The sequence below is a fragment of the Aulonocara sp. 'chitande type north' Nkhata Bay genome, linkage group LG18 (assembly GCF_057382095.1).
Source record: "Aulonocara sp. 'chitande type north' Nkhata Bay isolate Kocher_YH1m ecotype deep benthic linkage group LG18, A_spYH_male_GT1.1, whole genome shotgun sequence".
NCBI classification, from domain to species: domain Eukaryota; kingdom Metazoa; phylum Chordata; class Actinopteri; order Cichliformes; family Cichlidae; genus Aulonocara; species Aulonocara sp. 'chitande type north' Nkhata Bay.
This window is the reverse complement of record NC_141361.1, coordinates 25,451,763-25,467,453: the sequence shown is the minus strand read 5'-3', so window position 1 is coordinate 25,467,453 and position 15,691 is coordinate 25,451,763. Positions and strand designations below refer to the sequence as shown.

The 15,691-nt window shown below is 39.7% G+C and overlaps 1 protein-coding gene across 1 annotated transcript in view; it reads left to right on the top strand.

Moving 5' to 3' along the window:
* The window catches only part of gng12a (guanine nucleotide binding protein (G protein), gamma 12a), a 39,162-nt gene extending 27,828 nt beyond the window's left edge, over positions 1 to 11,334 (top strand). The window contains exons 2-3 of the mRNA XM_086271355.1: positions 8,410 to 8,518; positions 9,282 to 11,334. Of these exons, the coding sequence (XP_086127481.1) occupies positions 8,426 to 8,518; positions 9,282 to 9,407 (219 nt within the window). The 5' untranslated portion in view covers positions 8,410 to 8,425 and the 3' untranslated portion in view covers positions 9,408 to 11,334. The remainder of the gene's footprint in view (positions 1 to 8,409; positions 8,519 to 9,281) is intronic.
* Positions 11,335 to 15,691: the final 4,357 nt, after the last annotated feature.

The window sequence follows — 15,691 nt, the reverse complement described above, 5'->3', positions numbered from 1 at the left end:
ACAATGATCCAAAACACACCGCCCGGGCAACAAAGGAGTGGCTCCGTAAGAAGCATTTGAAAGTCCTGGAGTGGCCTAGCCAGTCTCCAGACCTCAACCCCATAGAAAATCTGTGGCGGGAGTTGAAAGTCCGTGTTGCTCGGCGACAGCCCCAAAACATCACTGCTCTCGAGAAGATCTGCATGGAGGAATGGGTCAAAATACCAGCTACTGTGTCTGCAAACCTGGTAAAGACCTATAGTAAACGTTTGACCTCTGTTATTGCCAACAAAGGTTATGTTACAAAGTATTGAGTTGTATTTTTGTTATTGACCAAATACTTATTTTCCACCCTGATTTACGAATAAATTCTTTACAAATCCTACCATGTGAATTCATGGATTTTTTTTTCACATTCTGTCTCTCACAGTTGAAGTGTACCTCTGGTGCAAATTACTGACCTCTGTCATCATTTTAGGTGGGGGAACTTGCACAATCGGTGGCTGACTAAATACTTTTTTGCCCCACTGTATCTTAGCAGCCAAACCTGCAGCTCTGGGGGTGGTGCTGCAGCTCTGTGTCTTGTCAATGTATGTGCAAATGCTAAACCTGGAACCCTTATATACATTTATCACTAGTGACTAAGCAGCAGCCACCCTCCCAAATTTAGCAATTTGGGCATATCTTCAATTTTTTTATCAATTATTTTTTTGTTCAGACCTTCTACATCCAAAGTGCTTTAAATGCTTAATTTCTTAACATCGATCAAGTCACCAGCATCACCAGCATTTAGAGTTAAGCTTAGGTTTAGATTAACATCCTTCTCTTTTTATCGATCCATTGCATACTGTGTATAAAAGATGGATATAACCAATGTGATGTCATCAATTGGTTTGAGTTTCTCTTTGATAATTTTAGTATAATGGAAGACGGCTATTATGCTGAACTAAGATTTTTCTAAACTAAGAAAAATGTAAATATTTCACCCATCAAGTCTGAAACAAAGACTTACTGGTCTTTAATCTGATTACCTGCATTTTATTAGTCCAAGAATTACCAATACTCTAAGAAACCCAAGGGCAAAGATGCTTGAAGGGTTCATTACAGTGAATCAAATTAGGCCTCAATCGCACAGACGTAGAAAGTGGTGGTGGCCCCCTAGCAACCTCTAGCTGCTAAGGAAAAAAGTATGTAGTTCCCCGCTGATTGGCTAGCAATCACTGCAGATTGTTGGTTGACCAGTGGATTCCAGATGATCACTGATCAGTCTTTGGTCCTGTGACTGAAGCTTAAGATGAAACAACCCGTAGCTGATACCTTATGGCCTATACATCAACTCCTTGTCATGCAAAGTCTCTATTAATGCAACCCATAATACGTTTATGCTTTTATATAATTTCAACAGGTGAATTATAGGTAAATTCAGTCTCATGCAGTTGTAATAAAGGAGGGAAAGAAAAGAAACCTTTCTTAATACCAAACTGTAAACATGTTTAATTCTGCTGTAGAGTTGGGCATTTTAACATGGGTGTCTTTGAGAGGCAAACTGAATATGGCATTATAGGAAGTGTAGTTTTCAACCATTTGGCATACACAAATGGAGAGCTTATAAAAAATGAATATGTTGGGCACAATTGAATGTATGAAACTCAATGACAAAGGAAGCTTTTTCTTTTTTTAAATAAAATGTTTTACATTAGCATGTGGCTAAAAAGTTACCTAACCCTAAGCCTGCGATGCTAAATTATTAATGAACATTTCTGCAAAGCGACTTGCTGACTCAATGTGTTGTTTCAACAAAGCTCATAAATGAGGATGGCAGATGCCCTGGTGCTCGTGTACCAGCTGTTGCGTATGATAAGTCTTATCAAGAATGGCAAAATTGTGTGTTGTCAGGGCCTGCAAAATGTTACAGTAACACAGTAATGCTAATGAGCATTTCTGAAGAAGAAGTTTGTTGTGCAGTTAATTTGCATAAATTGTGTTAAAGGTCCCAAGTCTCTAATGTCTCTTTGGCAGACAAAATCATTGCTGTTTTAACTGCCAAACAGCAGCTGACAGACAAACCAGAGCCTAATAAGTACCTCTTTCTTTTTTCTGGTGGGAAAGTAGTGATGTCAGGCTTGTGGTTCTCACAGTATAAAACAAGTATAAGCTCACCACGTCTGTGTTGTGCCTCACCCCTTCTTTTTCACAGACTGAGAAACTCTGCAGCCAGAGTCTCCCTTCTAGTTTATAAACACAATCACGCTTTACTCAGCATCAGGACTGATGACTGAGTATTAGTAAGGTTGATAAGCACTGTTACCTTATGAGAACAGGGAAGTGTTTATAGTAAAGCAGGCTGCAGAGTAGTTCTGAGGGACATGTTTTAGGTACAGCAGGAGACGGTTTTTCACTCAGCTGGAAAAGTGCTGAGTTGCAGCACAAAGTATGAGAGATCTACTTTTAGCTTTGCCTGCAGACTAGGAAACTCCTACTGGCAGGGGGAAGGTTGTAGTTGAGAAAGATACCACGATTAAGTGCGCGTGTGTGTGTGTGTGTGTTTGTATGGAAAGGGGAACAGCTAGTATAATGACGTGTGGCTGGAGTCCTTTAAACTCTTTTCAAAGCTGCAGACATCTGTCTGTATGTTGCATTTTCACAATTCACTGCTTTATTTGGAAAATGGTAAATGGCCTGTATTTATATAGCGCTTTACTAGTCCCTAAGGACCCCAAAGCGCTAACACTTACAGTCTGGACAGTAGATTTTCAAGTATTTTTAAAATAATCACATATCAAATGTGATTTATATTTTTGCAGATAAAAAAAGAGGCTCTTGTGCATAATCATGTATGTGCAGCTTGCACATGCATAATGTCAGCAGATGTAGTTTAATACTGCAGAAAGCACTCGTCGTGCAGCCAATTTGTCAGAAACACGACATCAGAGCGCATGGTCTATGCTTTTCTTTTTTCTTAGTAAAAATTGTTGCATGAGTGAAGAAGTAATTGCAGGATCAATCTGATTTAACAAACAAGTAGCTCCCACACGGCAGCAAGACACGGTACAGTTTGTTTCCTTACTTGAGATTAGGTTGCAGCTCTTCATCTGACAGTTCAGTAATGTCCTTCATGTTCTGTACTTGCAGGAAAAAAAATAATTTATGAAATGTGTTTCCCTGTGTCAGAATGAAATGTTGTATTAGCATCAGCAGAGACTAAAAATACAGGAGGTATTGTGAAGGTCGAATCTGCCCTTGGTAAAACAACTACATTCAGTAACTGCAACTGCTCAGTGTAAAGTGAATGGATCACTGTGGCTGCAGGAGTGGCGTCAGAAAGCTGAGCTTGCTTTGATAAAAATTTAAAGGATTCTGACTTTAAAAGGACCTCAAAAGCCTTCACTACAAACATCCATTCTCAATCATCAAAGACATAGTTGCCTCCAAGTCTTTTACTATATTCTCACCGCTATGCTATAAACTCCATGCTCAGATGGCCTGGCCTGCATGGGTTTGCTTAGCTCTGTATTTTTATGTCTGAATTTTATTTAGAGTTTCTTTTTGTGAGCACTCGTTTTTTGCATCAAATTTGCATGCGCGCAGGAGTGAGATAATCCAAGCTTTTGGAGCATTTAGGTTACTGTGACATTTTTTCCTCCAGCTCCTCCACAACCCAAATAATAACACCCATTCTGAAAAGGTCCTACCGATCATTTACCGAAGACAGTACCAGTTGGTGTATCTGCAGAAGAACGCAGTCTGCAATTACCAATCTGTCATTTTTGGGTCAACTAGATGTAGAGCTTTCCATGCGTAAAAGGCTGATCCTTGCCTGCCTCTCATCACCTTATGTCAGTTAAAGTGTGAAGTACAGCTGTCAATACTTAAGCCCTAAAGCAGTGTTACTTTATTACAAAAGCTGCTCCAATCTAAAAAGCCCGAGATACTCACTCACTGAAGAGACCACACAGACTGACTCTTCTTTTAGCCTTTAATGTATGTTATTTGTATTCGTCAGCCGATTTTAAGAGGGTTTTTTGGGTTTAAGCTGCAGTGTAGTAATAGTGTGAGACACACAGTTTTTCATCTCTGAGTGTTGCTGTTAATAGCATTGACTCATAATGGTTCCCTGTTCTTGGTACTTTGAACACCGTGCTAATGAATGGCATGTGTGCGGGTAGGTTTGTGTGTGTAAGATACAGCAGAGTGGCGGGCCCATGCTGCTCTGTGCAGTAGGTGGTCCTGCCTGCTTGTATGCATGTGTGTTGTGCTGTAAAAGAGGTGGTCTTTTTCTGATCCTTGAAGGTAAATTTTTTTTGCCCAGCTTCTGTATGTACATGGTGGTGGTTAATGCCACACACTCATGCTCACAGTGCTCTCCCATAGAGTTTCAGCCCGGCTGCTGCTGGTGGTAGCTGGCATCACATCACAGGGGCTGCACTGTTTGACTCATTTTACCTACAGAAATCACTTCTGAGTCCCAATGGGAGTCCTGCCTCTTTCTTCTACCACACATGCTGATTAAAATAATCTACACAAAGTAGTAAACTTTCAATTCTGTCTTAATTTCATCTTAAATAACATTCGTGGAGGTCTCTTTAGTTCCCTTCACATGCCAGGCTTCAGATGTGGAGAGCCAAAGCTTTAAAAGTGTCTCAGTCTAAATACTTATTACACTTGAGGGTTACTGACAGCAACTAATATTTAAATAATGGGTTGGTATTAGACCTGCAAGCAAAGATTACTTTGGTAGTCGACTAATCGGCAAGTTTTTCTTTGATTATTTGATTATGCAACGATTATTTCAACAACTCTTATCTCCACTTCCTGTGAGCAGATCTCTTCTTCCAGGCTCCAGGTACCTTTCCCCACCTTATTCCTTCCACCTGTGAATCACCAGCAAATTAAGATAACGACTCAGGAAATTAATTTTAAAATAATCAGTGTATTAAGTAACACAAATTAAAGTGCTAGTAGTATTTAAACAAACAAAAAAAACAAAAACAACTAAAAATAGGAACCTAAAATGGCTTCTGTCCATAAGTTCAAATAAATTTTCACATTAAATCCAAAAGATTTAGTTTCCACTCCAAAATAACAAGTTACCAACGTTAACAGATGAATTCATCATGGATTCACAGTTGCAGTGGACAAGCTCTGCAGTGGGGCTTTCGCTTATTTTTGAAATGATGTTCCCAGCAGCTGAGAACAATGGAAAAGTCGCTCTCTGTCATGACTTCAGCCATTTGAGAGGTGCATGAGCCTCATTAAAAGACGAACTCAACGCCTGTGCTTAGTACTAGTGAAACAGAACAAAACAGAATTATATTGTCTGCCTTGGCAATATAATTCTGCCTTGGCAGACAATATAGGCGCATAGTTGCCCACATAGTTTCCTGCAGTGTATTGCAGTTACATAAACAGATTTACGTGATATGATGCATCGACAATAAAATTCTGCATCAACAAATTTTTATAGTCGACATCTTTCATTAGGCCAACGAATCTGGGTGCTATCTTTTCTGTGAGACAGATATAACATTACAGAAAAATTCTTTTTGTATCCTTTTGTGTAATCTTGAAGCTTGAAAAGAAAAACAACTGGACATCTTTAAGTTTCTTGAAGACATTTCACCTTTCATCTGAGAAGCTTCTTCAGTTCTGAAGAAGCTCTAAGGAACTGTTCTTTTCTTTCCAAGCTCCTTAGATTACCATGACCTGGATGACTGAGAAGCTACACAGATATCCTTTTGTGTCGTTATGCATATTTTTCTGTAAAATACTTTGATGGACAGAGGAGTTCATGGTCGACCTCAAGGTGCCCAGGATCTGTGGCTGCAAAACAAGCACAAATCATTATGCCTCCACCACCGTGCTTGACAGCTGGGAGGAGTTGTTTGTCCTGATGGTTTTCATCAAACACAGCATGCATTATGGCCAAACATTATGGCCAAGGATCAACACTCTGTACATCGAAAGGGCATCATTTAGAAGGCTTGTGGTGTGTTCAGACATAGACTTTGTATTTGAGATTTAGCTCTTGGGTTGTTTGCAGTTCTTCTGATCTTGGGGTGAATTAGCTAGGACGTCCAATCCTGGAAATATCTTTAAAACACACCTGAATGACTGCATACTTGTGAGCAGAATGATGGAAGTTTTCTTATTTAAGACACAGTGTGCACATAGAAAAGTGAGAAGTTACGATCACTTAACATAGCACAGCATCATTTATACAGAAAAGAGAAAAACTTGGTAAAATTTCAGAATAAATCTCCCTTTAAACCCTTTAAATTAATTTGTCTGAATTACGCTGGCAGCAAAATAAAATGTGGTACCTTTTTAAATCTGCTTTGGTTTTACTTGCACCTCTGATCTGTGATTAAGAGCCCTTTTATTCTCTTTTGCAGAATGTGTAATTGCTGCTGAACCTGAAATAGCAGTCTTTAACTCAAGACATGGATGATTAGCCTCTCTGCAGGAAGAGGTTTTTGAGAGAAAGGACCAGCCCAAGTTTTGTTGTTTTTTTTTACTTCAGACCTGCCGTGTGAAGCTTGTTTGCATTTCTCATTCTATCGCAGTATTTCTTTGTAGTACTTGATCAGCAGTTGTTGGGCCGTGTTTGCATATTGCACTATGCAGTCGGTTTTGCTTGATAGTGCCAAGATACCAGAATATTTTATCTGGAAGCAGGAAAATGCTAGCCCATCTGGAGCAGGTGAAGTAAAAGTGCAGTCTGGAACTTTATACCTGTGGAGATTTTTAGTGTCAAGAAGTGAGGAACAAAATCTTTGCTTCTTTCAGTATAATAATAAAAGAAAAAAATCTAAGCCTGGGCATGTCCCTTGCACAAAATTCCTCCACACATTGAAAAGAAGAAAAAAACAAAGACTTGGACTCAAAATGTTTAGATAAAAGGATTTTTTTGTCCTCTTCACCTTTTGGTGGCTCGCCTTTATGAGGAAGATGAGGATGTCTCTACCCTCTCAGATTGTGACGCAAGACTCTTTGATGTCTCACAAGATATCAATAACATTTCAGCACTTTGAGTCATCTCTCAAACTCACTCTTTTGAAGTCTTTACTTGTCATTGGATGGAAATAAAACTCCAATCAGGCACTTCCCAGGAGAACTCTTCCGTCCCTTCATGTTTCCGTTTTTTGTCTTTATTCCTCCCTCGCTCTTTGTTCTTGAAATGAAAAGCAGTGTGATTTGGCTACAGCATCAGACGCTGTCTGGACTGACTACATCCTGCAGACAGGGTCTAATAAAATAAACATTTTCTGCAATATGTTTGCATTGGACTAAAACTGGCTTTAGGACTGTCTGTGGCTGTTGCAAGTTCATGTGTGTCTCGTTTACAGCACCTTCCTGTATCATTTACAGTTACTGTGACCGAGGCCTCGTTACACAATCCTGTGCCCATTCAGAGCGGATGCAGTAATTGGAGCATTTGTGCACCAAAACATAAACACAGTAGTAATAGTAATAATAATATACTTGTTTGTATTTTTCTGTTTGCATGTTTCTAAATCAGTAAAGATTTTTCTTTAACGCCAGGGTATCTCTGCAAAGCAGAAAATAGAGCCCTGTAGGTATTTAGCTAAAACTAGAGTATAAAAACCAAAAATACGCTCTAAGGCAACTTTTAAAAGGCCTGAATGAAAAAGCATTGCCTTTTTGTAACTGCATACAGGTTGATTGATTTATATATTTCACGCACACTGTTTGTTAATTTAAATTAAACGTCACAGTTTGCACAAACTTTCGACACAAACTTCTGAGAAGCTGTACTTTAGGCTTCCTGTTCTCTGCTGAGAAAGGTTTTGGTCAAAGCAAGGTGTGTCACAAGAAGGCATTTGTGTGTTATGCAAAGATGTTACAGGAAATAAGTCTGTTTTTATGGGAAACACAGACACGTGGCAATAAAAGGAAGCAAGAGAGCACAAGAGCGACATCGGAGCTGGATTGTGAATTATGTCCGGGCTTGTTCGCTCTGTGTGTTAATGATTATCAGAAAAACTTTGAACTCTTTGTGGCCTTTGGTGCAAACACACACATCATGCATATTCTGATCTTCATTAACTGTCTTAGGTAGCAGAGTGTGTGCAGCTCACATACTTTTGCTGCAAGTATGCACTGGCAAAACAAAATTTGCATATTTCAAAGGAAATGTGGATGTTTGGCCTGTCTGTGTGCTATAGAGCTGTTGGTATGCAACACATTACATGCATTACATAAGGTCAAATCATTTAATAGCTTGTGATGAACACCTGAGACACATTCAGTGCCAATAATTGGAATCATCATTTCGATAGAAGTGCAGGAACTGAAAACAAAACTAGATTTTATTGGCCTCTTACATCAGTGCATTCTTACCAAAAACATATTTGCATTCTTTATCTGTTTCTTCCTCCTCATCCAGTCATCTTCCATTCTTCCTTGCAGTGTTGCATCGCCCAGGATGTCTTCAAAGCTTCACCCTTCCAATAACATCGCCCATGCCCGACGGACGGTGAACCAGCTGAGAATAGAGGCGAGCATTGAGAGGATAAAGGTACAGTGCCTCATTCAAGCCACCTCTCCTGTTCTATGTTATGTATCTGTTCCACCAACAACATATGGTCCAGGGGTGCTTGCTCTGGGGGGTGTAATGTTCTCTTTACATATGATTTGTCACTATATAAATAAAATAAAATAGAATTAATGGCTCAAAGTGTAGTGAACTGCTCATGTTCAATGTTACGAGATACCTTAACAAATAAAATACACGTTTAAAAACATGTTTATGTTCTGCAGAATAACATGAATGGAGTGTGGGGAAAAATTGTTGTTTTTGGCCAAATGTGAGGTGTGTACATGGGATTAACCAGCCAATCACACAACTGCTTCTCTTAAAAGTTGTTGCTTCTACACAAGCAATAGCATTGGATGATAACTCGTGAATTTGAGCCACTTTGTGGAATACAAATTACAATTTGTTTAGTGATTCGTATTCCTTTTTCAGAGTCTTTACTCCATCAAACCTGGCAGAGACAGACACGATGGTCACATGTTTAGATACAGTGGTGCTTGGAGTTTTTAAGGATATCCTTATTTCACATGTTCATCTCAAATAGATGTGATGCCGTACTCTAAAACCAGTCTAAAGATCCAAAGCTTTTGAACATATAATTGTTGAGCAGTACATAAATATGTGTTGTGTTTACAAATGGATTGACTTTGTGTGCTTGCGCATTGCAACAAAGACATCCATTAAAAGCTCTCTCCATTCGTATGTGATGTTTTTTTTATTTACTTATTTTTTATTGTTTCCACAGGTATCCAAGGCCTCTGCAGACCTTATGAACTACTGCACCGAACACGCCAGAAATGACCCTCTCCTTACGGGCATCCCTGCTTCAGACAACCCCTTCAAGGAAAAAAAACCCTGCACTATATTGTAGTGGATGTCACCTAGCCTTTATCTGTTTTGTTTTTTTTCTTTTGTGTGTTTGTTTGTTTGTTTTGGCTTATTAATGTTCCTGTATTTCTTTGTGTTGGGAGAAATTGGAGGAGTGGACTGGGATCGAATCATTACCATGTGTTCAGAAACCATGTGTTGTGTGCCTGTTCCAGCAGCCCTGTATTATTCACTGAAAATATTGACCCATTCTTCAGTTTGAGCTCTAACCACTAACAAAACGTTGCTTCCAAGTACGTAATATCAAAGCAGATATCCTTGTCGAAATGTCCCAACAGCACTTGCAATCCTCAGTGATGGATTTTGGTCTTTCCTGATATGTGCACAACGTCATCTCCGGTGGGCAGCGACTGTTACTCATCTCCCTGGTTTGCCTTAAATGGGTTCATGCAGCCAAAGTGTCCCTCCTGCCCTTTAAAGTGTGTCATCCAAGGAGAACAGTGAGAGCTTCAGAAAGAGGTGCCACCGGTATTGTACGGTTTGGATTACTAAATTCAGGGGCGGGTTCTGCTCAGATGTTACCGTGATGTATTTTGGATTGGAGCAGTAACACTTAGTGTTAAATTCCAGTAACGCAAAGTATTTTACAACCCATCCCAGCTGCAGCAGCCCCCAGCTGCTTCTGCGTAATCTGCATCCAGCTCAGTTCAGTCTGTTCCTCTCTGGTACTACAGCTGTAATCTGATAGTGTAAAATCTCCTTGCAGTATAATTACCTTGTATAGTGTTTCCTTTAGCTGATTTAATGAACCGTCATGTTGATATTCATTCCATATGAACACCTTTGGTCAAAGATAATCAGTGCTCAGATTCAGATTTACATGAAGCAACACTGTGTAATGAAAAGCCGGGACCAAGAAAACCAATGACACTGCATATTAGAAATATTTTTAATGGTGTCTGAATTTGACTGTTTTAGCCGTCCTTTGTAAAAACTTTCTGCGGTACGTTATTTTTAGGATGCTCACGACAAAACGTGCTAGCGATCTTTACTCAGTGTCAGCCCCGCCTGCTCGCTCATCACAAGTGTCTTAGTCAAGTGAACGTGCACATCATTATCTTTAAGTGTTTTGGCACCAGGTGGGCGTAATGTGTGTGCATTGATTTATTTTTACTTTTTATTTTTTTTAAACCACTCTCTTAAAACTGCTCTAGTTTTCCACTTTTGTGTTTGTGGGGATGGAGGGTGTCGGTCTGGCATGTGCTGTATGTTGTGATTTGCTGGGAGAAAAATATCTGCTATGGTGAATTTTACAATAAGAAAAAAAAAAGACAGAATAGATAGTATTAATTCAAATCTTCTTCACTCTAAAGCCTTACTTATGTTTGCCTTGTATGATGAAGAACATTCTAACTTGGGAGTACTTTCTTTAAAGATGTTTCTATCAATTTTTATCTGTGGGATGAAAGTGATTTGTAACAATATTGTGCCATCGGGTTTTGTCTACATGTCACGAGCAGAACTTGTTAAAATTGTGTTTCACTTACCAGGTGCTCCGCTTTTCAGCAGTTTTGGTATTGTTGTCTTCTCCAAAGGGTACTTTCAGGTCTTCAAATCAGCAAGATCTAGTGTTACTATCAATGGTATTGTTATTTTTTATGATTTTTGTCTAAGCTGTCAGTTCTTCTTACTTGCAATAAACGAGTCCTGTATGCCTCCTAAGGAAAAAATTCAGATGACCACTGCCATGTCCTAATTTCTGTCCATTCACAGTGACTCTGTAACAGCCTTATTGTACCATTTATAGATTAATTTAATTGTCAAAATCTGCATTTTGATAACTGTCTTTATTAATATTCCAACATTTGTATGAAGACTTAACTGAAATTAATAAAGTGAAGCATTCCTACAGTCCAATACTGTACTAATATCTCAATAAAAACGTGCCGTGCTGCATAGCCTTGCTACTATCCATGCTGAGATTTATGCAGAATAGAAACCCGATGCTGGCCTCTCATGTCCATAGTGTTATCTGGGGCTACTTCCTCTCATTAGACATGTATGTATTTCTTACTTGGGAGAGAAGAGACCTCGGGCCTCTCACCAGGGCAGTTTAAAAACCGTGTGCAAAGCTAAATATAGAAAGTGCAACACTCTGATTTCCACCACTCTTGGATAGTAACTATTTTGGGGCACAGCCTGCTTAGCCTGAGAGTCTGTTTTTCTTCTCTGCTGGTGGCCTCTTGGGTCTCTCTGACCTTGTTTCATGGCAGCTGGTGGGTACAGAGCTTTTTACGTTTTCTGCTCCACACAATGGGAAGATCATACAGGAATGGCATATTGTCAGCTATTGTAAAAACTACAGAAATACAGGGCTGGATGTGACAGTTCTCACACATACAGCCACGTAGTGATGGAAAAAACAAAAAAAAACAAAACAATGTCACCTATTATTGTTCAAAAGCTACACAGGCGAAACTCTCCTCTTGTTTTCTCACGGTGCTCGTCCCTCAGAGATCAAATGTCACTGCAGGAAACATGAGCGTTGTTAGTATTGTACAGACTATTAAAAATAGAGACTTGTAATGGAAACTTTAGAGGGGACCTGTTCTCATTTCTAACTCCATGTTTTTATTAACCGACTCTACTAAAGTATCTTTGCAGATTTGCAGCTGAAAATAGTGCTTTTTTTTTTTTTACAAACAAAAAAAAAATTTGTGGGCTTTCCTCTGATTGGCTGGCCCTCATAAACAAACAAAGTGTCAGAGGCTTATGTACTTACAGCCAGGGTTGTGTGCTTGAGATGACCGTTGGACTCTGAAGCCTGACCTTATTACAGTTAGCATCTGCCATTGTAACATTACACATATGACAAATAAAAACAGGCCCATTTCAAGTTGACAAAGCTATGATAAGATTAAAAACTTGTGGCATGTAAAAGCATCCATTAAAGATGTTTTACAGACATCTGTAGACATGAATGCCCCTGAAGGCCACTGCAGTAATCCCAGTTTGTCATTGTGCAGCAATGTGAGAGTTGGGAGTGGGGGGTAGCGGCTGGCAGGGTAGCTCACTGACCATGTGCCCCACTGTGAAAATCTGTCCTGGCAGTTACAGTGTCAGTGTGTAGGAATGTGCTGATGTGTGGGTGAGGCTGGATGATGGAGGGTGTGGAGTGCAGTTGCACCTCAGTTCCTCTGGTAGTCCCAGCTGCATGTTTATCTCTCCATTGCCAGCTAATCTGTACTTTTCCTGTTTAAGTTACAATATGTAATGCACAACTCACCCATAAACAGTGCTGCAAATAATAGAGTACTTTCACGCTAGTGCTGCCTGTATGTCAGTGACTTTATTATTTGTGTTATCAACACTCCTACTTTGGAACATTTCAGAAACTTCTAATTGGCTTCATTTATATAACAGCTTCAGTTTCACAATGATAACATTAGAATATACAAACATGATTAAAGGCCCAGCATGCCCTTATAAACTAATAGGCATTCTCAGTCAGTATGATTCAGCATACTCACACCAAAGCTGTGTAAAACTCTGCAGGAACTTTCATGAGGGCCCCATGTGACAATAAAAATGATGATACTGAAACTCCTGATGTGATCTATTAGTTTTAGTGATTTAGAGTATGCAATTTCTGGAAATATTACGGTGGGGTTGTTGCTACTATAAAAGCTGCACAACTTTTTCACTAAAAAAGATGGATTGAGATGGCATTTAAAGTTATATAACAAAACATTGGAAAACTGAAATAGAAGGCTTTTATTTTTTTAAATAAATCAGACTTCAAAGCATCTGTTACATTCCTAGAACTCTCTGTGGCTTTTATTTTGAAAACCATGTTTAAACTGGTCATGCCGATGTAACTGGGACTGTCATGTAAGTTTCCACCACTGCTTATAGCTGAGCTCATGAAACCTAAGCGAAACGCCAAACTAGCATGAAATTTGACAGGTGCGACTGGTGAAATGTACCTTATCAATATTTACCATTTCCATAGATGTGGCCTAATTTTTCCGATTCACTTGTTGCTCTGGCTGTCATGCACCCACCAGCTTAAAAGCTCCACGAGCCCACACAGTTAGTGAAACAACTCCTAAATACTTAGGGTGTAATCGTCCATCCCGTCTATATTCTGACACTTCATCTCGAGGAGATAGTCGTCCCCTGTGATGCAAAATCCTTAGAGCAGGACAGCACTTTACTGGCTGGAGTAAATCAAGTCTTGTGCAACATCCCTGCAATGTTTAAACAGTGCTGATAAATGTGTCACGGGTCAAATTCATACGGTTGTGCAGCTGATATGTATTGTTGTGACAGGTGTGTCCTCTTGTTGATATTAATTTGTTTGCCATTAGGATAGCATCTCAGTATAACGCAGCCTAATCAAAAAGCCTTAAATAGCCATAAAGAAGAACCAACACCTCTCTGAGTCTGGGTTAAACAGCACTGATTTTTGGCTAGATGCACCTATTAAAATTATAATTGATCTTGACAGCGCACAGTGCGTTCAAATCTCAATTCATTATATTACTGCCTCAGGATATTAGGTTACATCAGCACAAGCCAAATATTCGACGTTCAGAGTGACTCAGCAGCTAACTGAACTTTGCTCTGTGTTTAAACAACAGTGAACTTTTCCCTGCAGTAGCACACGACCACCAGGTGACGATCATGAAAAGGGAAAAACATCCAGCATAAACTTCAAAGGAAGTCAAAAGTGGTATTACAGGGCTTACATCAGCCCTCCGCTGCTCACATCTTAAAATAACCTTTCTTTACATCACAGAGATGCCACGTTACATCAGTCAGCGTCACTTCCTGCAGTCACAAGCCGGGCGACCTTTCACACGGTGCCAGCTAAAACTGTAAAACCACAGGGCCTGTGGGAAATTTTCTAGGGCAGGGGAACATTCTGATCTAGGTAGCACTTAGGAGTGGCTTTAAGTGCACTTTGCATTTCTGAGTGCAGTGGAGGCTTCTGGGTGATGTAGTAAAAACAGAGACCAGCTGAAGCATTACTGAGGCACTGGGTTTTGTTTTGAAGTCCAGTCCTCTGCTATATGCAGCTCAAACTGTGAGATTTAAGTAGAGCACAAAACCCACCAAACTGGCAAAGAATTAGTAAATTCATTCTGACTACAGAGAAGCAAGTCAGTCAAGTTGAGCAGCAGTAAATAATTCACACAGAGGCTGAACTGGATTGTGCAACTCAAGGACAGGCTTCTGTCCTTCTCGTGATTATGACTGTGCACTTTTAGAAGGGGATTGCCCGCCTGACTCCAGCCCTGTGACATCATCGAAACTCAACTCCAGAGAGATCACCTGCATGTGACATAGCTGGGAAGGGAAAGGGTGAGGGGGTGGCGGGAGCGCTCCAGATCATCTTGCACGAGGTTGCGTGCCAAAACCTTGTTTAGAATACGCTCAAAGTTTTTTTCCACTCCTGTTTCCAGTAAGGACTCTCTGCACATTATTGGTCCTGAGGGGAGAAGCCAGCGTATTCTGAGCAAACCCTCAAGAGACCTGCACTAGTTCTCAATATTTTATTTAATTTTTTTTTTTTTTTAAATGGTGTGGTACATGTTCCCCCCCTCCTGAGGAAGTCAGCTAGTGAAAATGCAAACTGCCAACAACAAATCAGAGTATTGGTGAAACGGGAACCTGTTTGGATGAATGAGCAAGGTCCTGCTGACCGAGGCAGAAGCTGGAGCAGAGAGAGCTGCGAGGATTATTGTTCTCTTCAGCTCAGAGATGGCACTGAGGCCAACATGACCCCTGTGATCCACATGTGATCCACTTGCTAAAGGTCCCATTTCAGCTCAGCTTTGCTAAAATTTCCAGAAATGCAAAGGAGAGATCAACAAATGCAGTTCTTGTTCCAAAAACAAAATACTTTTATTGACACCAATACAGATAAGTGTCTCGTATTCAGATATTACAAATATTTTTTTATATATATATAAAAAAAAAAAAAAAAAAAAAAAAAAAAAAAAAAGGAAAAAAAGAAACATAAATACACTTAAATATAATTAGAAATAATTTAAATTGTAACAAAAGAACTATTTCACTTGTGGCAAGAAGCCAGCTGGTATTAGAAACACTAGATACACAGAATGTCTTCACTGGATGTGTAGCCCTTCCCTTTTTTCTCTCTTTTTTAAATATAAATTATCACAACAGCAAAGTGAACATTAACAGTTTTTAATCAAACAAGTGAAACTGCAGTAGGTCCAGTGTTTCAACGAGTGCTTTGTTTCTGCAGAGAGAGGCCGAGGCCTTGGTCCACTCAACGGCTCCACGTTCTGGTTTCCC